Source organism: Loxodonta africana, chromosome 7, assembly GCF_030014295.1.
Source record: "Loxodonta africana isolate mLoxAfr1 chromosome 7, mLoxAfr1.hap2, whole genome shotgun sequence".
Taxonomy (NCBI): domain Eukaryota; kingdom Metazoa; phylum Chordata; class Mammalia; order Proboscidea; family Elephantidae; genus Loxodonta; species Loxodonta africana.
Window position 1 is genome coordinate 38,875,641 of NC_087348.1, and position 25,337 is coordinate 38,900,977.

The 25,337-nt window shown below is 42.3% G+C and overlaps 1 protein-coding gene across 1 annotated transcript in view; it reads right to left on the bottom strand.

The window, feature by feature from the left end:
* EXT2 (exostosin glycosyltransferase 2) overlaps positions 1-25,337 on the bottom strand; it is a 157,702-nt gene that overhangs the window by 11,872 nt on the left and 120,493 nt on the right. The window contains exons 10-11 of the mRNA XM_010592111.3: positions 24,353-24,519; positions 571-714 (exon numbers count right to left, since the gene is read on the bottom strand). Coding sequence (XP_010590413.1) covers positions 571-714; positions 24,353-24,519 — 311 coding nt within the window. The remainder of the gene's footprint in view (positions 1-570; positions 715-24,352; positions 24,520-25,337) is intronic.

The following is a 25,337-nucleotide window of genomic DNA, read 5'->3' on the forward strand; positions in this document are numbered from 1 at the left end:
TATCAATCACAGCATTATTTAAAATAACAAAAAAATCAGAAACCACCTAAATATCCAATAATAGAGGAACGGTTATTCATAAATTATGGCACATTCGTATAATGGTGCATTAGTAATTATGTTAAAAAGAAATTATTTATGAAGAAATGTTGACTCTTCATAAGGACTATGAGGATTTTTTTCTCATTTCATGAGGATTGTTCACAATATAATACATGAAAAAAGCAGGCTAACGAGAACATTCACAACTGGAGAAAGAAAAAGCATCTAAGCAATAATAATGCTTATCTCTAGGTGATAGGATTACAAGTGACTTTTCTTCTTCACTTTATTTTCCTGAATTTTCCATATTTCCTACTCTGAGCCTGTATTACTTCAATAATTAGAAAACAGTAACTTTTTTTTTTTTTAAGAAATATCACACAACACGGCCTTTCTAAGCCCTCTGAGTAGAATATTTTTCCTGAATTCATTAGCAGGTATGGAAAATTAAATTGGGCCAAATAAAATAAGTATCATACTCTCAGTTTTGTCAACTCAGGCCCATCTGACCTAAGCCTTCGCCCTTACCTTGTGGTAAAAAGCTGCCCCTGTGAGCACCATGGACACTTCATTTGTCCACTCAGACTCATACTTCCACTTACTCATCTCATGGTCCCAGAGATGGAGACGGCCTGGGTAACCCACCAACCGATCTGGGAATTCCCGCCAGACCTAAGAACAAAAACAGATCAACAATCACTTCCTAGCCCAGACAGCAATCATTACAGAGCTGAGTTACAAAGACAGGCATCAACAGACTCCCTAGGTTCAAATCTTCACAAACTAAGGTCAGAGTGAAGGAGGGCTTCTGAAGATGTTCAATTAATCAGGTCCTACTATTCTGCCAATACTGACAGATGTTGTGATGGTTAAGATCGTGTGTCAAGTTGGCTGGGCCATGATTCTCAGTGTTTTGGGTCATATGATATTGTGGTCACGTCCCTGTTGGGATTTGATGTGTGATCACCCCCCGTGATAGGATCTGTTGTGAGTGGTCAGTCAGTTGAGGGGGAGTTTCCTTGGGTATGTGGCCTGCATGAAGTATGGTCAGGTATTCTAGCAGGGCTCGGGGACTTTTGCTCATTCTGGATCCTGCAGCTGGCTCCTGTTCATCTGACCTCTGGTTCTTGGAGCTTGAGCTAGCAGCATACCTGTAGTCTTGCCAGCCGATCCTGGGATTCGTCAATCTTCACAGCGTGTGAGCAACAGCCCTTTGCTTTCTGACCTGCCAATCTTGGGTTCACTAGCCCCTGTGGCTATGTGAATCAAGAGAAGCCTCTATCCTGACCCATAGGCTTGGGATGTTACAGCCTCTACAACCGTGTGAGCCATTTCCTTGATATAAATCTCTCTCTCTGTATATATTTGTATGCTTTACTGGTTTTGTTTCTCTAGAGAACCCAGCCTAAGACAGATGTTGATTCCGATTTTCTCTAAAACTTCCTGTGCTGCCTTGGAAATTTCAAGTAAGGCAGAGTAATAGCTTAGTGAACTGGGCCAAGGTAGGTAATCTCTTAACACATGATTAGTGAAATAGGTTTCATATTTAGTGAACTCACAAATGAATAATAAATGGAGCCCTGTAACTCAACTGCCCTAATTTACACTAGATTTTGGTGATTATGAAAATTTCCCAAGTCTATTGTTTCTAAAGAAATCATCTATTTTTCCTGAGCACATACCCATTTTTAGGATCTGCTGGAATCCTAAAATAAAGATTTGTCTGATTTACAACCTGTAACATATGAAACGCAAAAATGTGATTTCCATATGTGGAGAGGTTCTTAAATACACTTTTGTTGGATTAAACAGGATTTGGTATATTGGGGGTAGGGTACCAATAATACCTTTCCCCATGTATTCCTATATAATGAAAACAAACAACCGTTGCTGTCAGTCTCTTCTGACTCATGGCGACCTCATGTGTTAATTTAATGTAACCGTTAATGGAGGAGGTCCATACTACCAACAAGCACTGACAATTTACCAGTGGCTCCTGTTGCCTCTTCTAAGTCTCTTTGCTGGCTTCTCATTATTTACCAGACTGCTGGAGTTTCTGAGGGCTCAGTCCTGGGACCTCTTCTCTTCTTCAAACGCTTTCTCTCTCTAAATTTATATCTTTAGACCTGAACCTTCCTTAGATAACCAACTACTTACTTAATGTCTCCACCTGAATAAACAACAGGCATCTCAAACTTAACATGTTCAAAACATAACTCTTGATTCCATCTCCCAGGACAAGTCACCCTGTCTATCTTCTCCATTTCAGTAAATCATCAACCCCATTGCTCAAACCCAAAAGCTAGGAGTCAGCCTTTATTCCTTCCTTTCCCTCTCTCCCCACATCTAATCCATTACCAAGTCCTGCTCGCTCTACTTCTGACTGCCTCACACCCTCTCTACCGCCACTCCCCCAGGTCAGAACACAATCATCTCTCACTTAGATTACTCTACTAGGCTTCCAACTTGTCTCTTTGCTTCCACCTTGCCCTTCCAGATCATTATTTACAAAGCATCCCTAAAAGGACTGTTCCTAAAAGGACACTGGCTCAGGGCAAATCAACCTGAGCCAACATCCTTTCAGTGGGCTCTGCCCTCTTGTATTTATTTTTAATATTATAATTTTCATTATATATTCATCTACATATAAATAAGTCTACCACTCATCTGTCTGTCTGTCGTACTGTGGTGGCTTATGTGTTGCTGGAAGCTATGCCACCAATATTTCAAATACCAAAAGGGTCAACCATGGTAGGCAGGTTTCAGCAGAGCTTCCAGACTGAGACAGACTAGGAAGAAAGACTTGGTGGTCTCCTTCTGAAAACACTGGCCAGTGAAAACCAGCAGAACACTGATCAGTGGCTACAATAGGCTCAAGCATACCAACTACTGCGAGGACGGCGCAGGACCAGGCAGTGTTTTGTTCTGTTGTACATGGCCGCTGAGTTGGAACCGACTCGATGGCACCTAACAACAACATAAATAAGTTGCGGCAGCTGATGGTACAGCAACCATCAGCTCCCCCAACACCCAAGTGTCGAGTCCAGGGAAGATGCCTCAGTGCCCTTCTCAAGAGCAGAGCCAGAGGGCTAGCAACCCAAAAAACAAAACAAAAAAAAAAACTTTAAAAAATACCCCACCCCACCCCCAAGATAAAAAAAAAGGCTTCCCCCTGCACTGACGAAAATGCCCAAATTCCTTACCGTGTCCTAAAGGACCTACCCACTCTCCAACCTCCTCTCTTACCATATTCTCTCATGCTGCTTTTCTGTTCCCTCACCCTGACTAGGCCTCAGGCCCTTTGTACTTGCTATTTCTTCTGACTGGAATGTTCTTCTCCAGCTCTTCAAAAGGCTGGTTCCTTCTGGTGAGTCAGGTCTCTGCTTAAATGTTGCCTACTTTCAGAGGCCTCTTTAGACCTTCCTATCCAAGCTAAACACTGCCCCCCAACTGTCAGTCTTCATCGTATCCCCTCACCCCATGTTCTTCTTTGCCAAACTTTCACTTTTAGAAATTATGTCAGTTATTTATTGTCTACTTATTTATTACCTACTTTCCTCCAGTCAAATTTAATGGCATGAGGACAGAGACTTTATCTTATTTACTGTGGCATCCTGAGCACAAACAACATTGCCTGGCGCACGACAGCACTCAATACACATTTGGTGACTGCATGAATGGACAGAATCCCAGGAGGTAAAAAGCTGAGAAGGGAAGTAGGGGACCAAGGGGCCTTTCTCTTTCTTCACAGCCAGAGCCAGTATGCTCTTTGGTTCAAGAAGGAAGCCTGCAACTGTACTGATCCAAGTTAATAACCATTAATAACGTGATGCCCTTTCTGTGTGGAGATCACAGAAATAATCCACCATCCCTAAAGCACAGGTTTTTAATTGCTTTTCCCAAAGCGGGTGAAGGGATATTTGCCGACTCATTCCACTGTCCTGCCCAGTCCTCCTTGTGTTCATCTATGTGCTTTTATGGGATGCCTGAGTTAGACTGGGGGCATGGTATGGACTTAGGAAAAGAGCTTTCCTGTGTGTGAAACCAGCTCACCTAATGGGGCTCAAACCCAGAACCTTGGCCTCATTAACACCACATAGTGTAACCAATAGCGCTAATCGGCCACAGGCACCATTATAAAAAAAAAAAAAAATAGCTGCAGACAAATGAATCCATGTCAAACAGTTCCTCAGATGTGTAATGCTGCTGCTGCCTTCTCTCTACTCTGGCCTTGTATTTCAGCAGATTAAAAGAATACAACACTATTACAATTTCACAGAGCCCAGAGCACCAGCATAGCACGTGAGCCATGCCTCTGGCTTGATTTGTGGGCCTGGGCAGACTGCTACACGCACGGCCAATTTCCTCTTCTCAGTGCCAAGCACCTGCCCGTTCAAGTCACACCGATGCCATCATCACAGATTCACCTCAGCCGAATTAAAGAGACTTCTGAAGGGCACACGTAACTAAAAACCAGGGATGGGAAAGCTGGAGGAAAGCGGGTTGGAGCAAGGGGTACCCATTCAGTGGGCACACCTGGCAAAGCTGGAAGTTGCGTTTCCCCCCGTTTCCTTTGAGTCAAAACTGCTCTCTAATCCATGCAGAAGAAGTTCAAATCACTTGCCCAGGGGACTCTCTCTTTCCAAGCCCCCCATCATTTGCAGGAATGATAATAATAACAGTGGCTCAGTTTTTGGGTCAAACGCTGTGAAGATTTCAGTCCTCTTACAGTTAGCTATCCAATCAAAACCCAAACCCGCTGCCGTTGAGTTGATTCTGACTCACAGTGCCGCTACAGGACAGAGGAGAACTGCCCCTTAGGGCAAGGAGCGGCTGGTGGATTTGAACTACCGACCTTCCGGTTAGCAGCCGAGCTCAACCACTGCGCCACTATAGGTCTGACTTCTCTCCAGAGGGTCTTAATTTGGTGACACTAGGTCACACGGTGCAAAACCACACTGTTGTAAAAGCATCAGAGGTGTCCTGAATTTCAGATTCCTTTGGAGTCTTTCGTAAGTGTTGCTACGCATGCGGGGCCTCTCTGCCCTTGACTTACTCCAGGCAGCTGGATACAATCAAGATACCATCCTTGTCACTTCATCTATAACTCTGCAGCTGACTACAGGATCAAAACGGAGGGGAAAGGAATGGGATGGGCTCACCCTAATCGAGCCCCAGTGTAGTAAGAAGACTATTATGTACATAGTAAAGCATTTTCCCAGCTGAAAGAGCGAGAACTCCAACTCCATCCCCTTTTCTCACAAATACCCACCCCCATGCTAACTCAACTTTCCCCCTTTTACCTCAGGGAAAATGCTCTGGGGTCAGCTTTTTGTCATTACTAACAGATGCCTTTATATATTGCAGTGGGGGCACTTGAAACTTCACATTATATCCCTGTAGTTCTCATAATAGTGCTTCTATAACTATGTTCAAGCCCTGGTGGCACAGTGGTTAAGACCTTGGCTGTTAACGAAAAGGCTGGCAGTTCGAATCCACCAGCTGCTCCCTGGAAACCCCATGCGGCAGTTCTACTTACTCTGTCCTATAGGGTCACTATGAGTCAGAAGCAACTTAATGACAACAGGTTTTGTTTTGTTTTGCTTTTTTATAGCTATGTTCAGGAGCCCTGGTGGCATAGTGGTTAAGTGCTCAGCTGCTAACTGGAAGGTCGGTGGTTCAACCCACCAGCTGCTCTGAGGGAGAAAGATGTGGCAGTCTGCTTCTGTAAAGATTAGAGCCTTGGAAACCCTGTGGGGCGGTTCTACTCTGTCCTATAGGGTAGCTATGAATCAGAACAGACTCGACAGCAACGGAGTTTTTTTTATAGCTATGTTCAAGTTACAAAGCCGTTATTAGATTGTCTACACTACTGAAGCCCTCCATATATAGTGTGCTCATCTAACTTTAATTGCACACATCTTTGTAAGACAGAAGCCTGTGTTACAACAAACTCTATGTCTTGCTTAGGGGCTCAGCAATAATTTGGATTCGCCTTACGTTTGGGGCCTATTCTATATCACTAGAGCTTCCGCTTTCGAACAGAGATTGTAACAATATAATGCCATCCTCGACCCGTTTCTTTCCATTCTAACTTTACCTGAATTACAGAAATTCCTCCTCTCTGGACTCTCAACTCTGCTCACTTGGCCATTTTCAAAGTTTGTCTATTCTTTTGTTTTTTTAAACATCGTGAAGTCTTTGTGGCTTCCCATTACTATAGGATCAGATCCACCTTTGTTTAAAAGCCCGCAGGTGGCAGCCTAGACTGACTCTTGCCTCAGTCACAGAAAGGGCACCAGATGGGACATGGTTAAAGCAGGTCTAGGGCTAGCTCTGCCCTCATGAGTCGTGCAGCTGACTACTCAAGTTGTCCTGCTTTCATTTTGCCACCTGAAAAATGAAAGGTTGGATTAAGTGACCTCTGGCAACTCAAATGGTTAAGCACTCAGCTGCTAACTGAGAGGCTGGTGGTTCGAACCCACCGAGCCATTTCACAGGAGAAAGACCTGGCAATCTGCTTCCGTGAAGATTACAGCCAAGAAAACCCTTATGGGGCTGCTATGGGTCGCTGTAAGTCAAAAACAACTCAATGGCACACAACAACATCTTTTTTACGGCTAAAATCTTATTTCTTCTTCTTCACTGACCTGCTTCCAAGGAAACTAACTCATCAACTATGAGCTGTAGCAAGTTGTAAATTTCTAAATATATAGCATGGCCTGCATTATTTAACTTTGTTTAAAATACCATACACATATGGGTACCTAATAAATGCTCCTGAAAAGAGGATAATGCACTATATTCTAAGCCAGCTTAGAAGAGTACATTTTAAACTCAGGGTGTGTGCTAACCACAGTCAGATTCAGGAAACAGACTTGGGGGAGAAGGGGGAAGGTGTAATAACAGGTGGTGCCCATCTGGGGTATACAATTATCAAATCACGGGTCAACACTAGGAGAAAAGCAACTCCCTGAAATGGCTGCTGCAGTCACCACACTTTCAAAGACATAGTTCCACAGTGATATTACTACTGGGTGGGAGGGATGCTATGTGTTATCAGGACTCGTGAGGAAAGAGATGGACTAGGAAGTGCTGTGGGAAGTGGGGGGAATATGGATCTAAGGTTTCCTTTCTTTCTTTGCACATAACCCCTTGGGTTCTGTCAATCCCTAACCATCAGAGTGGGACAGGCCTCTATGAACCAGCCCAAACCCTGTGGTCACATGCCTGGATCAGCCAGGGCAGGTCTGAAAGCAACCCAACATGCAAACATCTTTGAATCAGTGGCCCTTCTTCTCAGGCTTTGCCCTGCATGCTGCCCAGATGGGAAAGGGAGAGCTGGCCCCTGCAGCTGGCTGCCCTCCAAGTCCAGGCTGGTTTCCACAGCGAAGCCGGTTATAGGATTCACTCTCAGCCCTCTGGGAACAAAGCTCACCTTTTGTATTTGGAATTTCCTGAAATGAAGTGGAATGGAGGGAAAGATTGGCTTCATTTTCAGCTCGTGCTTTTAATTACACTGGTGGTTGGCAGTTGTTGTCAAGGGGGTGCTTTGCAAAAAGCCAAAGAGCCTTTGCCTGTGCTTGGGAAACAATTAAATGCTGATGCGAGACATCTACATCAGGGGAGCCCATCAGGGGAGCCCAGCTGTCACGCGGAGTTTCCGAATACTGATTGGTTTTGACAAATACATGTACAGGCTGTGTTATACATTAAGGTTTACCTGTTAGATCACTTCAGTTGGCCTAAAGGACCTTTCCAACCAAGAGCAGGGTTCTGCTTAAAATAAGCTGAGCAGGAAAACCGGTAACATGGCAAAGCTTCTGGGGTTTTGGCAGCATTCCCATTTGCCTCTGGTTGGAGGTTAGTGCCTTGGTGCTGGGGGACATGATCTCCATACCTTTCGAGTTCTTTCTTTAGGCCAGGAGCAATGATGAAGGCAGAGACAGACTGTGGGTTGGCCACAGTTGATAGAGAAATACGTGTGCTATTAAATCTTTCAACGGTTAACACTACTAAGAAGAGCTTACTGAAGAAGGTGGCTTTGAAACACTTGACATTCTTGTATCTTAAACGGCAGGCCCGTGTGTCTTCTGTGAATGGTAAGGAGAAGACTCACACTTAGGCAGTCTGAGCTGCTGACCCCGGTCCAAGCCATCTTGGAGAACTGCAGCCTTAGAGATCACTTGGTCCAGTTCCCTCCAGATGAGAAAGCTGAGGCCCAGGGAGAAAGTGGCTTCCCCAACGTTACACTGCTCGCTCAAGTCCAACCTGGGTCTTAATTTCCAGTCTAGTTCTCTGCTCATGATGCCATGTGGCTTCCCACTCTTCTGATTCTACAAAGCATGTCATCTTCCCAAGCTCAGTCCCTTACTTGTAAAACAAAGAAGGCAGACTCTGCTGTCTAAAATCACATTCAGTATTAGTGCTTCAGCTCTTCGGTGCTAGTGCTGATATGGTAAGAGTCACATGTGTACGCTGAATAACTAGGTTGAGGACAGAATGGGTGGAGGATGGGGTGGGGAAAATGACAAAACCTTTTGCTCCCATCAGTACTCATCTCTTAAAAGCTGTATGCTCTTCATGAATGTGGTTTCCATTTAGCAGAGAAAGCCACATGGTCTAAAAGAAGGAACTCCAGTCAGCTATGTAGCAAACTAGTGAGATTCTGCATATGACAACTGAGGGCCTACTGGAGCCTTATAATCTGTGAGGCTCTGTGGCAGAGAAGGACATGCAGGCAAAAAGCAGCTGAAGGAAAGATTAAACTCAACTACCATTTTTCATGAGACAATGAATCTCTTGGGAGATAATAAAGAAGAGAAGAGAGGGAGAGACGTGAGTTCGAGAGTATGGGAGGAGGAAGCGCTAGGTCAGGATCAGGTCATTGGTTTTCTAATTTTATGCTCCTTAAGACCCATTAAACATGAAATCATTTTTATTTCCATAACCTCAACTCCACTGTGGGTCATGCTGCTTCTAAGTCTGGTCTCAGAGGACTGTTTAATGAAGTTAAAAGAAGAACAGTGAGCATATGCCGAATGGCTATTCTTTTTAAAATTTGCACAACAAATGGAAACAGGGACTTTGTTTTCTTATAAATAACCATTATTGAGCCTTCGAAACTTCAAGTTGATTTTGGTGAAGCTGAAGTTGATTTAAATGACTGGGGACCAAAGATATTAGCTCTGTCCAGCAAGGAGGAAATAAACTCTCCTTACTTCACATAATTGCCCTGGTGACTTTCGTCACCACAGCAAAACCGGCCCAAACCTTTTGTTTTCTTCTTACTGTGGAAAAGTAGGAAATGGCACTGACTCCAAAGCATAAATGAGGTTCCAAAATAATTATTTAACAAGTTAATTCATTACAGTGCCCAATATATGGTTCAAACCCTATAATTCCTTGGTGGAGGAGCAAGCAGAGGGGTTCTTTTCATTACTTATTCATTTATATCCCATTTATTTCCAAAAATGATTTGAGGTGATTTACAACAAGGGGAAACACTATTAATAAAGTCCAAACCGCTAAGATAATAATAATAACAACTAACATTTGTTAAGATCTTCCTAGGGGCCAGGGGTTCTTTCAGGGACTGCAAATGTAGTAAACCGCTTAATCCCCACAACAATACTCCACACTAAGTCCTACTGGCCCCATGTTACAGATGAGAAAACTGGGGCACAGAGGAGTCAAGGAACATGCCTGAAGTAACACAGCTCGTAAGTGGCAGAGCAGAGACTTAAACCCAGGCAATCTGGCTCCAGAGTTCACTATGCTAAACTGGTAAGTAACAAGCAAAGGGGGTCGGGGAGAAGAGAAGAGAAAGCAGACTAGCTGTATCAGAGAACAGAGACCCAAGGCAAGCTACTGTAATCGAACACCAACTCAACTGTACCTTCTGGCAGCATGAGCAAAGAAAACAAAATACGATACGCTAGACATTCTTCATTTACAAATAGAAAGAAGTATATCAAATCATTAGAGAAGAAAAACTATTTCATAATTCTGGACTCAGTTTTCTCCTAGATGTTTATAAAACATCGTTAACAGAGGATCTCCTCAACAACATTTTTTTTTTTTTAAATCCAGGGATGTTCCATATATGGCTATCTTAAAAATATCAATCGAGGCAGCAATTAGTACAAAGTTAATCTTTGCTACCTGTTGAGGAAGCCAGCAAGTAAAAGGCCAAGGTTTTTTCACTGAATATAGAATATGAAATCATTTTATTTTGCACAACTTATAATTTTATCCACAGAAATTATATACAAGAAAATCCAATGTCCAAACACATTAAATTCACTCAGTCAATATATATTTATGGAGCATCTATTATGCACTGGATATATGGAAGCAGGGACCCTTGTGGTGCAGTGGTTAAGAGCTCAGGTGCTAACCAAAAGGTGAGAAGTTTAAATCCACCGGGTGCTCCTTGGAAACCCAATGGAGCAGTTCTACTCTGTCCTGTAGTGTTTCTATGAGTCAGAATCGACTTGACAGCAATGGGTTTGTTTTTTTCTTTTTTTAGAGAGAAGTAAACAAGATGGACACAATATCTGCCTGAATGAACCCATTCTAAAAGGCAGTTTTTCAATCAGGCCCCAGATCTCTGGCGTGGATGTAACTAGTGGGCCTGGTTATGAGAAGTTAGCCCTTTCCTTCCCTCTCTAAGAGCAGAGTGTCAGCCTGTAATCAGTACCTCAGCCCCACCCCTCAAATCTTCAGCCCGACCGAAAGGCTAGTTGGGAACCTTGAAATATTACTTTTAAAGGTTGCCAACGCTTGATCTAAACCAGCCCACAGAGAGTAGCAAATATATTGCAATCACGATTAATTCAATCCCTAGGCACCAATTTTTGAGCACCGAGAAATAAATATGATCTAAGAGGTGAACTGTAAATATCACTCTGACTAGTTCACCTTGCTTTCCTGAGACTCTTTTTCCCAGTCGTGGTATTTCCAAGGTCAGGGGACTACTCTGATCCTTTAAGTTTTCTTTCTTTCAATTCTCCCCGAATGTGGAATCACTATGCCTAATGCAACAGTAATCAACCACCACCATCTCAAACTTACGATTTTGCAGGCAGTTTTACAACTGGCAATGAAAGGTGCGGCTTTGCATTTGGGAACCACAACACAGAATTTTCCTCTGAAAGCTACAGGCGCTGCCCTCAGAGGGAGCTGGGGGAGTTGAGGGCCTGGATGCTGCTATGGCTTTCATTTCCCCTGGCCCTCCTCCAAGTCCTGCCCACACACCTCCTTTAAGCATCTCTATCAAAATCAAGGCAGATAAGCAATCCATCCAAGACAAATTCCCACTATCCCAATTCATAAGCCAAATTCTGAAGCTCTGAATTCTTGAAGCAGCCAGCGTTACCCTGTAATCAATCCCAAGGAGACAAGAGGCAGCTTTCGGAACAATAACCCTGAAACATATGGGTCCTCTCAGGGTTGGAATATCATTGCCAATATCTCCTTTTGAAAGGGGATGGGGGAAGGAGCTACACATTCTTTAAACCATGTAAGAACACCTCTTTAAAATAACTATTCCAAACTATGAGCCTTCGTTCTTGAGGCACAGAGACACAAAGCCAGATGGCCTGGATGGTGCCAAGGCTGACCGGTGAGACGAAGAGGTGAGGGGAGGGTGGGGGACACACACAGCTGGGTCCTGAAAGGTCAGGGGCGCTCTTCCCTCACCAGGAGGACTGCCTGTCACACAATAAGCTCGTATGGAAAACACACTGAAACCAACTAACCTGACTCATTTGGGATTGAAGTCCTTGAGGAGGAGATATACTTGGATGGGAAGACATGCCAGCAGGAAGCGTGCTCCCTCCTCTTGGGGACAGGCTGCCGCTAGACCCACTTTTGATGTTTCATTAATGGCCGTGTAAACAAATCCTGAACTTGCTGTTTTAATTTGCTCAGTGGGGAAGAAAAAAGTGCCACTTGGTTGTAATTCCCAACTGGGTGCTTGTTTTAAATGATTAGATGTTATTTCAATGTTCAGTACACATATTCGATTTCCTTTCCTTAATATTTGTTTGACTTATTCTCCAATGGGGACTGGGCGCTTTAGAAGAGCTTCGAGAGGTCAAACTTGGCTGAGCTTCTCTCAGCACCTCCACGGGCTCCTGCCTGCTGCTTGGGATCTCCTTTCAGCTGTACTTGTTGCAGCAGCGGCAGCACTCGTGAACTATTTTCTCTCCTGGTCCCGTGAGTCTTGGGGGTGTAAATCAATGCAAGCTGGAGATAGCACCATCTAACAGGCTACTCAGTTCTCCTCCAAGCTGAAGACAGGGGCCTGCACAATGTGCAAAATACCCCTGGGAGGCCATTCTCTAAGAAAGAATGACTCACCTCTGACCATAGTCCTTCCCGTGTGAATTCTCTCGCTGGCTCCTCCACTGAGGGAAGCTCTGACGACGCCTCAGCGGTTGGCGCCCTCACAGAAAGGAGCTGTTGGGCCCATCCTCTCTCTGAAGATGACAGTCTCTATAATATCAACTCTCCAGGTGCTTAAGAAAATGAAAAGTGGAGGTAAAGACAGACAGATGCTCTTTTTAATAATGTACTGTTTTTATGGCCTGGCCCAGGAGAGGTACCTCAGAAGGAAACTGTCACTCACTCAGATATAATGCAGAAGGCTTAAAGAGCGCTTACAGCCATCAACTTCTTTAGTTACTTAATGAAGAGGGCACACCACAAGGCCTCAGAAAATTATAGTTTTCAAAAGCTCAGCTTTGGCAAAATGGTTCTAGCTACATTGTAAAGGTTTAGTGTCAGATCCAGCAGCAACGCTGCTCCACAACAGCTGTGGCCCAGCTCCTCCGAGCCTCGAGCCTCGGGGAAGCGGAATGTGACTCCCAGTGCCGGCCGCACACCAGCAGCCATGTGGACTGACTCCTGGACTCAATCCATGGTGCACTCCTGCTTCAGCCCACCATCCAGATAAGAGAGGGAAATATTTGAATTCCCAATCTTTCCAGTCACCCATTGTGTCAGACACTGTGAGGACACAAGGATCTGAGCTACCCAAGAGGCCAAGGAATGGAAATCAAAGGTGCTGGTTCTCTCTGAAGGCTGAAACACTTGCAGCAATTAGATTACCCTATACTACAGGTATGCTCTTTGTACTTCAGGGTCCTCTTTTAGGGATAGTTCCTCTTTACTAGTCTCGGCTACATAAGAACCAAGTCTAGATGAACAGGGCCCTAGATGAACTCAGATGGTAAATCTGTGCTGGAGTCCACGTTAGAAGGAGAGAGGTGGTCTGTGTACCATAGAAAGAAAAACCCTTCTGTAGAGACCCTGCCTAGATTCCCAACAAATGTGGGCACATTTCCAGACTTAGGACTCTAGGAAAGCAGTTTATTTCCCATCAGAAGGATCATAACTACACATCTGTGGGAAGCAATCTTTAGACTCAGTTAAAGACTTGTTTTACGTTGACCTGTTTCCTGGACCCAGTACCTGTGACAGACATCTTCACTGTAGAAGTCTCAGGAATGGAAGTAACAGAAGGGCAGAAAGCCTCCTAGTTCTCTGCTAGCTTTTAAAGGTGGTTATTAGGAAGTGTAATTCTATGATTGCTTGTTTCCATCTTTTAGTTATTCTGCTGAGATAAAAAGTGGGATCGTTTCTTTAGAATCTCAGATTATATCACCTCTCCTTGGGTGCATATACAGATAGCTATAAATTTTACTAAATCTGTTTAAAATGTAGCTTTATTATAGAGTCTCTCTCTGGAACTTCCCTAATTAGTCAAGCCTGCTCATCACAAATTAAATCTGAGCTATGGGCAAGACTTCTTTTTGGCTCTTCAAGCCATTCAAACACCAAGTCTTGAGATTTTCCACCACCACCATCTAACTGGCTTTCCCTGTCTCAAGTCTGTCATGTCCAATTCACCTTTGTGATCTGACTGCTTTTACCATCCACCTCTCTACGAACCTACAGCACCTCTTTACTGCCCATCATTCTGAAACTTTCCACTGTTCATCAACTGATCCTGCATTGCCTAGTCAGCCCAGTGTCCGCTGTTAACCAAAACAAAATTTCCACTCCAGTCATATCAACCAAGCTCGTTCTCACTCTGGTGCCTTTCCTCTTGGTGCTTCTCCACAGGAAAATCCACTCAAAGATGGTCTTATGTCCCCATGAAAAACATGGGGCATTCCATGCTATTTTGCTATCTTCTAAGAATCAGACATACTTAAAGTCATTCTCCCATGAGTCTTTGAAAGTATATGCTTGCCATTACCTCGGGGAGTTGTGAACAAAATAAAGCAAATGAATTCTCACAATCTACTAGTGCCCAAGAAGTTTGCCCACCCTCGGTCCCCTCCAGGATACCCAGGCAGTGAAAGGAAGAACAGCAGCATTTTGTGTGGCTAACAACACACAGTTGCCCTTAGTGAATTTCCATCCCCACATGAAATCTTGACTTCATAACCAATATGAGCCAAGAGTGTCTCACATCCCTCAGGTGAAAATGTTCAACACTTAAGTGCTACTAATAATTTTTATGGTTGGAAATGAGGATCAAAGTATGAAGGGAAAAATAAATTCACCGGTTCATATGGTCAGCCAAGTCTGCGTGGCTCATTTTCTGCCACATGTTTTAAACCGTCTCTTAAAGCCGGGGGAGGGGAAGAGGAACAAGTTGCATTTTATTTCCTGAATCTTTAGGTCTGAAATAAAAGCAGACAGACTTGGGGGGGAAAAAAAAAATCAAACATTCAAGTAACATTATACACGGCTACTGTTCCCCCAGGAGTTCCCTGCAAATGAGTATCAAGAACTCAATAGATACTTTCCTGGTAAAATACATAAACAGATAAATAAATTATCCCGGGCTGAAAAGAATTTCCACATCTGGTAGCTCACTAGGGCTTGTCAAACAAGTCAGAAACACGCAGGGCCAGGCAAGATCATCCTTGAACTCCTGATTTCAGGGCTGGAGGGGGAATGTTACATTTCCCAAAGCCCCTTACCTTCCAACAGGGAATATGGCCCATTTAAACAGCCAATGACCCCTGTGCTTTTTTTTCCAATTAAATAAATAATGATATTCAGTAATCCAAATGTCTGTACGCTCAAGTCACAGACACGAGAAGAAAAAAGGCCTTTGCTAACGGGTCTTGCTAGTATATCTTTAAGGGTTATATTCAATGGACATTTAACATCTTAAAGACGTAACTTAACCTCTTTGCATCTCAGTTTGCTCAGCAATAAAGTATGGAGTGACGTAATGATCTCTAAGGTCCCTCCACCTTCTGACACTGTGTTTCTTTAAAACAGAGCTTCCTGGCTGGGGTGCTATGAATGGGTTACAGGCACGCAGAGATTCTGATCCTTTCAGGCAGAGGTGTAGAGGTAGGTTACATCTACAGCAAGCGGCCTGTGCCTGTACCCCCCATATACAGCCTTAACCTTGGCTATTGTACTGTAAGGAGCCCCGGTGGTTCAGTGGTTAAAGTGCTCAGCTGCTAACCAAAAGTATAGCAGTTCAAACCCACCAGCCGTTCACAGGAGAAAGATGTGGCAGTCTGCTTCCGTAGATTTCAGCCTTGGAAATCCCATGGGGGCAATTTTACCCGGTCCTATAGGGTTGCTATTAGTTGGAATGGACTCCATGGCTCCATGGCCTTGAGTTTGATTTTTTTGGTTATTGTACTATAAGGAGCCCTGGTGGCACAGTGGTTAAAGCACTTGACCACTAACTGAAAGATCTGTGGTTCTGACCCAGCAGCCATCCTGTGGGAGAAAGATGTGGCAGTCTGCTTCGATAAAGATTTACAGCCTTGGAAACCCTGTGAGGCAGTTCTACTCTGCCCCTAGGGTTGCTATGAGTCGGGATCGACTTGTCGGCAAAGGGTTTGGTTTGGTTTTATTAGACATCTAGAAGGAGCCCTGGTGGCACAGTATTAAGTGCTCTGCTGCTAACTGAAAGGTCAGCAGTTCAAATCCACCAGCCGCTCCTTGGAAACCTTGTGGGGCAGTTCCACTCTGCCCTATAGGGTTGCTATGAGTTGGAATCGACTTGACAGCAATGGGTTTGGTTTTGGTTTTATTGTACTATGCGTTGAAAAGACTGGAGAAGGCACTTTTGTGGCTCTAATAACTTCCCCCTGGAATGAGATTCTAGAATTCACCATGGATTTTCAAGCTAACATTCCAAGTTGTTTTTTTCTCCATTATTTATCTTATATCTCTTATCCCTTACATTATACCCATATCTCCTCCTCATGGCTTTGGGAAGTATGCTACCTGTGGGCTGGCCTTTAAGTCTGTCCCTTAAACAAGTCATAGAGCCTGTTGCTTTAAAATGGTCTCCGTAAATCAATTCTTTCGACGGCTTAACAAAAGCACTGCCTTCAAATGCCCTCATTATTTATGGAGAATATGCTGGAACTCTGGTGCCCAAGTCTACGTGATACGCCTTAGAAGAGGGGTCAGTGGGACTATGAACGAAATAAGCCCTGGTTCACTCTGCTCTGGTCGCTCTCCATAAAAATAAATGCGTATTCTTTCAACTTCAATATTCTGTTGGTAATTGTTTCCAAATATCCTTGGATCCTCACACATGCGGTATTTCCGTGTTTTACAGGAAAGTGAAGGCATCTGACCCTCTTTATGCAGAGAAGTTTGACACGTTTTCACACGCTGTCACACCTATGGATTTGACTGTACTTCTGATCCCTTAGAATCATTATACCCGAAGGGATCTCAGGGTCATTTGGCCTATTCATCTGGCTCCAGGCAAAACTAGTAAAGCCTCTCTAGAAGCAGAAGGACTGCTGGCTTCCCTTTTCTGAAAAATTCCTAAAAGGAGAGACTCCCCTGTCTCTACAGATTTCTCTAAAAATTCTTTGGAACCACAGTAAGAAAGGTCTGTTCCATGGTTTCTCTTTGACTCCCACATATTAAACATTGTGTTCAAACTATTTTTAATTTAAACCAGGATAATGAATGTAACTACCATGGAAATAAGAAACGCTATAGAAAAAAAAAAAAATGCTGCAAAAGATCTCTTCAAGGTGTTAAAAAGCGAAGATGTCACTTTAAGGACTAAGGTGTGCCTGACCCAAACCCTGGTATTTTCAACTGCGCGTGCGAAAGCTGGGCAATAAATAAGGAAGACCGAAGAACTACTGATGCCTTTCAGTTACGGTGATGGAGAAGAATGTTGAATATACCACGGACTGCCAGAAGAATGAAGAAATCTGTCTTGGAAGAAGTACAGCCAGAAAGTTCCTGAGAAGCTAGGATGGCAAGACTTCATCTCACGTATTTTGGACATGTTATCAGGAGGGATCAGTCTCTGGAGAAGAACATCATGGTGGGTAAAGCAGAGGGTCAGTGAAAGAGAGGAAAAGCCTCACTGAGATGGACAGACACAGTGGCTACAACTAGGGGCTCAAGCATAACAATGATTGTGAGGATGGCACAAGGCCGACTAGTGTTTTGTTCTGCTGTACACAGGGTCGCTATGAGTTGGAACCAACTTGATGGCACTGAACAACATAGAAAAAATAGAAGACACGGGGATGTTTGTCTCAGAGAAGAACAAGCCAAATGGGCAGGGGCTTAGTTTGACTGTGTTAAAATTAAAAGTGCTGAAGTAACCAGCCTTACCTAATTGACCTAGAAAGCATATTAAATCCACAACTGGAGAATATACACTCTTTTCAGGGCACACAGAATACTGACCAAAATAGATCTTTTAGCAGGCCATATAGTTTAACTAGGAAACCTCGGTGGCATAGTGGTTAAGTGCTACAGCTGCTAACCAAAGGGTCAGCAGTTCGAATCTGCCAGGCGCTCCTTGGAAACTCTATGAGGCAATTCTACTCTATCCTATAGGGTCGCTATGAGTTGGAATTGACTCTACGGCACTGGGTTTGGTTGGTTTGGTTATAGTCTAACTAGGGGTTTATCAATTTTGTAGAAGGTTTGTACTCTTAGGTTTTACATTTAGGTCTATGACCCATTTTGAGTTATTTTTGTATCTGGTAAGAGGTATGAACCAGAAGTTCATTTGTTTACACACAGATATTCAAATATTTAAGCATCATATGCTGAAAAAAATACCCTTTCTGTATGAATTGGCCTTGAACCTTTGTAAAAAATTAGCTGTCATATATGTATGAGTCTATTTCTGGACTCTCTATTATATTCCACTGATCATTTGTCTATATTGATGCCAATTCCACACTGTCTTGGTTAATGTTGCTTTATAGGAAGCCTTGGGTTCAGGTAGCGTCAGTCCTCCAGTTTTGTTCATCTTTTTCAAACCTGTTTTGGCTAGTCTAAGTTCTTTGTGTTTTCATATGAAATTCAGAATCAGCTTTTCAATAATAATAATAATGATGATAAAAGAAGCCTGGTGGGATTTTGATTGGAACTGCATTCAATCTACAGACCAATTTGGGGAGAACTGATATCTTAACAATAACGAGTCTTCCGACCCTTGAATATAGCATATCTTTTTCCATTTAATCAGCTCTTCTTTCATTTTTGGGTTTTGGTTCATTTTTGTCAACATTTGTAGTTTGTAATGAATAGGTCTTTCACTTTTTTTGTCATATTTATTCCTAAGTATTTCATATTTCTGATGCTACTGTAAATGGCATAGTTTTAAAAAATTTTTTTAATTTCTGGTATACATCAGTAAATTGATTTCTGCATATTGATATTGTATCTTCCAACCTTGTTAAATTAATGTAGTCTAGTAACATCTGTCTAGATTTGAATTTTCCACACAAACCAGCACCATCCAGAAAAGTTCTACATATGAAGTATATATATATACACATATAAAATATGCCCAATAAGGTAACCCACACTGAGTACCTAAAATGTGGCTATTGCAACAGAGGCACTGAGTTTTTACCTTAATTTCATTTTAATGAATTGGAATTTAAAATGAAATTTAAATAGCTACATGTGGCTAATGGCTCCCATCTTGGACCAGGCAGACAGAGATGATCATGACAGATGATCATAATACAGACACTTTTACTTTTTTCTTTCCAACCTATATGGTTTTTATTTCATTTGCTTGCCTTATTACAAGAGCTAGGACCTCTAGTATAATGCTGAATAGAAGTATGTGTGCATACATCTTTGCCTTGTTCAGGATGGTAGGGGAAAAAGCCTGTCTTTCATCATTACGTGTGATATTAGTGGAAAGTTGTTTTTTTTTTTAATAGGTTTCCTTTAACAAAATGGGAAAGCTTCTTTCATAGTTTGCTGAAAGTTTTGTTTTTTTTTTAATCATGAATGGATATTGAATTTTATCAGATCTTTTCTACATCTAATGAGATGGCTGGTTTTTTTGTTTTCTATTTACTGTTTTGTCTGTTAATACAGTGAATTACACAGGTTGATTTTTGAATCTTAAAGCACTTTTGCATTCCTGGGATACAATTCACTTGGCCATGATATATTATCCTTTTATATATTGCTGGTTTTGATTTCTTAATATTTTGTTAATGACTTTGCATCTGTGTTCATGGGAAACAATGATCTGAAATTCTTGCAGTTTCTTTGATTTGGATATTAGGGAAATGCTGGCTTCACAGAATGAGGTGGGAAGTGTTTCCTTCTCTTGGATTTTTCTGGAACAGCATGTTGTAGAATTGGTAATTATTTCTTTCTTAAATGTTTGGCAGAATTTGCCAGTGAAGGCAGACTGGGACAGGAGTTTTCTTTGTGGGAAGGTTTTGAACTACATATTCAACTGGTCAACACTGTTTCTTTCCAGAACTTGACATAATGGTGGGCTAAGTAACTTTTGTAGAATTAAATAATAAAATATACACTATTTTTGTTTAATTCTCAAAGCTCAACTCACATACAGAAGCACTGAGGATCAAACATAAAATACATCCACGAGGCAGCCAATGGCAGTCAGTGGGCACACGCAGGCACCTCTCGCCACGTGACTTCCAGCAAAAGATCAAGAGAAAGTCCTCCAGTCACAGCCAGCTACTCACCATAGTTTTGAAGCACTGATCTTACATGCATTTTGTGTATCTTCCATGAATTCAATATTAATGCTAATTTGGTATCCAAGAAAACCCTATGAGCATAATAGGTACTGAGGAATAAGATTTTGTTGGGTAGATAGAGCTTTGGATGGTCACAAACCATTCAAATAACTAAAATACTTTCTTCCCCCAAGAACCAATTTTTACCCCAAATGGGGGTGACATTTCCCCGTCAAGAATGCATAGTCTTTGAATATTTCTCAGTCTGTTGCTTAATTTTCATTATATAGAGTTTTCCTGGGTAGCTTAGTGCTACTGATTGCCAATTTAATTTTACCATGGTCAGAGAACACACTCTTCCTCTTAAGTTTACTGAGACTTTTTATGGCCCAGAATATATGGTCTGTCTTAGTGAACGTACCACGTGAATTTGAAAAGATATGTATTCTGCAGTTGTTGGATACAGTGTTCTGTATTCACAGAAAACTTTCAGCCAAACAGAGCCATAAGATTCCATGCTTGTCAACATGTAAGATCAGCAGATGGTCATCAATGAAAAGCCAACCATCTGATCTAACATTTATAGTGGAAACTGGACTTGAGACACCAAATTCCTTTGTCACTAACCTGCTGAGTCAGGCCCTCAGCAAGTCTCTCAGTTTGCCTCAATACAACCTGAAAGAAAACAAAACAAAGACCCCTCCCCCCCCCCAATTTTTTTTTAAAGTTGGCTGAAAGGAAATGGACCATGAATATAGGACACTTTGGGAATTCTCAAGCAAGGGTGCCACTTAAGAGTTACTACTTCTCAAGCACATTTCCTTTCATAGGTTTTCTGGCTGAAATTGTGCCTATATCGCATGTACAAGGCTGAAGAGGAGAAACGCACACTACGTTTTTCTTGTAAAATGATGTTTAAAGCTGCAGGGGTGATCTCGAATCCTTGGCTGAAAGCACGGCAGCACTGGATCCTTATCAGATAATATCCAGGGCAGGATATCAAGGTCCACAGCAACCAGACTGTGCACCGCATTAAAGTGGAAGGCAGCTCAGAGTAATGTCAGTTTCATATCTTTCATATCTGTGCTGATGGTAGAGATTCATTCAGTCATCAAATATTTACTGAATACAATGAACTGGGTTAGGCATGGAGAATATAACAATGAACAAAACAGCCATGGTCCCTGCCCTTATGGTGCTTACATTTTAGAAGAAAAGGCAGACATTAAACAACACACTTCACAATTAACTATTTGATTCCAAAGAGGTACAAAGAGGTATGTAATCTATCCTGGAGGCTCTCTGAGAGCTTCTTGAGACAGTGATGTTGGAGCTAAGTGCTAAAGGAAGAGTAGGAATTAACAAAATAGATATAATCCTAAAGCCTAATGGAATAGACAGGTTGTGATAAGTGTCACAAAGAGGTAATTCTCCATTTGAACATAACTACCCTAAAAGGCAAATGTTTGTTAACTGATGTATTTGTTCACTTAATCAGTCAAGCCTGCTCCCGATTCCCCCGTGAAAAATAATCCTAGGCTCTGGCATCAAAAGCAAGATTCAGAAGCACCGTCATCTTCTATCTTCTGACTAAACACTAAACTGGGTACCTTTTCCAAGAGAGAAGTGTCCCCTCTGAATAATGTAAACAACAAACCACCTTTCTCATGAATCATAGGCCCATCAATGGAATAATGATAACAGTTGTAACAACAGTAGTGACTATAGCGGTAGCAGCAGCTACCACAGTGTATGTAACATAACACACCGTCTACCACATTGAAAGTGCATTTACTCAAAACTGTCCATGTGGTAGGCACGATGCAATTTTAATCAAATGCGTATCGTAACCTCATGAAGTAGATACTGTTATTCTTATTTTACATAAGTCTAAACCAAGACCCAGGGAGATTAAGTAAATTCTTCATGATCATACAGTGACAGAGCAGAAATTTGAGTCCAGAGAGATCCTACTTTGAAGCCCATAATATTAATTACTATGCAAGAAATAACTTCAGAAAGTTACCCTGAAGTACCAACAATAGCGATGCCTGAGAAATTTATTTGTTGTCCTTAGCATCAAAATAATTTCATGACGGACAAACAATATGCCGATGGCTCTAAGTACTACTTTTGGGGACCAGTGGTCTCTGACAAGTGTCACTCAGGATAAAAATCCTCAGAGAAGATAGCATAGTGTCAGACAAACTTGCATTTAAGTCCCAAGTCTTCTACTTATTAGCTGTGTGACTTCTGGCCTAATCCTGCTAAGTCTCAGTATAGAATGAGAAAAACAGTACCTGCCTTGTAGGCTTAGGGAAAGATCACAAGTAATGTATGTAAATACCCAGGACGTTGATAAGAACACACTGAGTTGTACATGAGGTAGCTATGAAGGTTGTTCCCTCCATAACATCTGGAGAAGGCTTTGATGAGTGGAGGTGAGGCATTTTATGCTCCCACTCCTTTGATATGCAGTTACTTCTTTACGGGTGATGTGGAATCAAACATAGGTAATCAGAGGAAAGAGGTGAAGATTTGGGTGAAGGTTCAAACTCAGGCCCTAATAACACACCACATAACACACTGTGGTGGGCAGCATGTTACGTTACTTATGTTATAGTATGTTAGGTGCTTCCTCTCATTAACAATTCTTTTGTTGCTTGAAATTATCACTCAGGGTTGAAAGAGATCCCAGAAAAACAGTTAGTCCATTTCTCTTTTTATTAGACTTCCTTTAGACCAATTGAAAATACCGAAGAGGTAGTAGAGCTAGTCTATCCTTGCTATATCATTCTGAGCTTTCCCTTTTCCCACCTCCTTTCTGTCACAAATATAAACACACTGGTAGTTTGAAGCTTTTAGGCAACGAAGAGAGAAAACACTGCCAGAGTTTTTTGTTTTTTTTTTTTCAATGCCTTGGCTAGAGAAATAAGTAGGCAATTTCCTCTAAAAAAATAAAAATGGGAGGCGGATGGAAAAACCTGGGAAAGGTGACGGGTGAGCAACATGATGAACACATTTAATGTCACTGACCTGTACATATGAAGACCATTGAAATGGCAAATGTTTTGTTACCTATATATTTATTACAATAAAAAAAAGAAAGAAAGAAAGAAAAAAAAGAACGGTAGTGTTCTAGAAAATTGTTCAACACCCTGGATGTGATGACATAAAAATCACCTTCTATGAAGGAACTAAAATCACAAAAACGAACGAATGTTTTATTAGCTACTCTCATGCCTTTCACCAGCCCGCAGCTATATCCATCAGTTTCATACATCAGCCTGTTTCGTAACAATTTCTTTTACCTTTAAATGGGAAACCTGGGCTTTTTATTTTGGTGGTGGTGGTGGGTGGTGATTCCTATTTCTTTTCCTTAAAATCCACCTATAATTTAAGGGCTGGAAAATACATTTCTATAATAAATGTACGTACCACCTATGCCTTCATTTAAGAAAATTTCATGATTTCTTAAGAACTCCACCTTCTACAAATCCTGAATCAACTAAAGAAGACAGTTACCTCTCTCCCAGAGGCAAGGTGATTGTAGGGGATAAATTTCACCACTTTCCCCTGTGCCCAGCTGTAGCTAATTGATTTATCCACTCTGTTTTGCTTGGGTCTGATACCACTCTCCCAGCCCTGCAGCCGCGGGCCTCTGCCTGTCGCCATCATGCATCTCACGTACATCCTCCCTGACAGGGCTCATCAATTCTGATTGCTTTTCACCAGGCCTCGGCTCTGGCACTTTCCCCTGGGGAGACCTTTACTGGTCTCCATACTTAACCCCTGAACCCAGCCTAATCCATCAGCCACACTGAATGAACGGTGATATAGAATGTTTCTCCCTAAAGACAGGCAGCCAGCCTCTCCACTTAAAACTCAGAGAGAGAGCCATCAACAGGATCTGCTTTCTGTTTCTCTGTGTCGCCAGCTTCTTCGCTTATTGATGTTTTTATTGTTGTGGTGCCCGGTGACTTGAGTCAGGGGAAGTGCTATCCAAGGAGACATCAATTAAGTGCTTGCTAAACACAATAGATGCTCTTTTTGAAAATGTCCCCTGGGACTCTCCTTGGGAGTTCCCAAAATTAGCGGAGAGCAGAGTTGTCATTCTGGAATAGAGTTTCCTCAAAATTTTGAAGAAGGGCTTCACAACTCACACTCTTATGCACAGCTTTTGGACTCTATGAGAAGAGGTTAGAGATTACGACGTAGAGAATATAACACTTTGTTTTTCAGAAAAGACAAGCAATAATTGGCCATACACGTTACATACAGAAACATGCTGTTTAAAGCTTCCTTACCTCGTAACCAAACTGCAGCTCATCGGAGGTCAGCATAATGATATCATCATCAATGGCCAGAACAGCCTCTGTCTCGATCTCATCGTAAGGGAAGAAACGGTTACTCAACTTGTTTTCAGCAGTCTTCACAACTTTTAATGGAACCCGAATTTTGGGCCAGAGAGATTCTGGAAAAGAAAAAAGAGGTATTTATTACTCTTCTAACTAGGGTAAGGAGATTGAAGTGGCGAGAGCATCACATCACAAATGAGAAAAAAAGAATCAGTTTAGATCCATGGCTCTCATCAAATCCAAAGGTACACACTGGGCCGGTGGAGATTCTTACGTGTGCATTTTAAAACAGTTTGTATTCTACTATTTTTCTCTCCTTTCTCAATCCTTGTAAGACTAGTTCTCAATACCATCTTAACTAGAATGAACGAATTGGCTTCAATTCATAATTGAGAGGGAGAGAAGCAAAATGACCAAGGTATTGGTAGCAGTAAGAGGAACAGAGTGGGGACTACCTCAATCTTAGGACTGTCGTTTTAATATCAAAATTCTACCACCTCTGCAAAATACTTTCAGGCAGGTACACTCCAGCTCAAAATTTGCCTGCAGCTCTCCTAGAAAATACAATCCAGTGGTCCCTGGGCATGGAGCTCTGGTGGTGCAGTGGTTAAGAGCTCAGGCTGCTAACCAAAAGGTCGGCAGTTCAAATCCACCAGCCGCTCCTTGGAAACCCTACGGGGCCATTCTACTCTATCCTAGAGGGTCACTATGAGTCATAATCAACTCAATGGCAATGGGTCTGGTTGGTCTCTGGGTGGCACAAACAGTTTGTGCTTGGTGGCTAACTAAAAGGTTGGCTGTCTGAACCCACCCAGCAGCACCATAGAAGAAAGGCCTGGCAATCTACTTCCATAAAGATTACAGCCAAGAAAACCCTATGGAACTCAGTTCTACTCTGTGACACATGGGGTTGCCGAGAGTCAGAATCAACTAA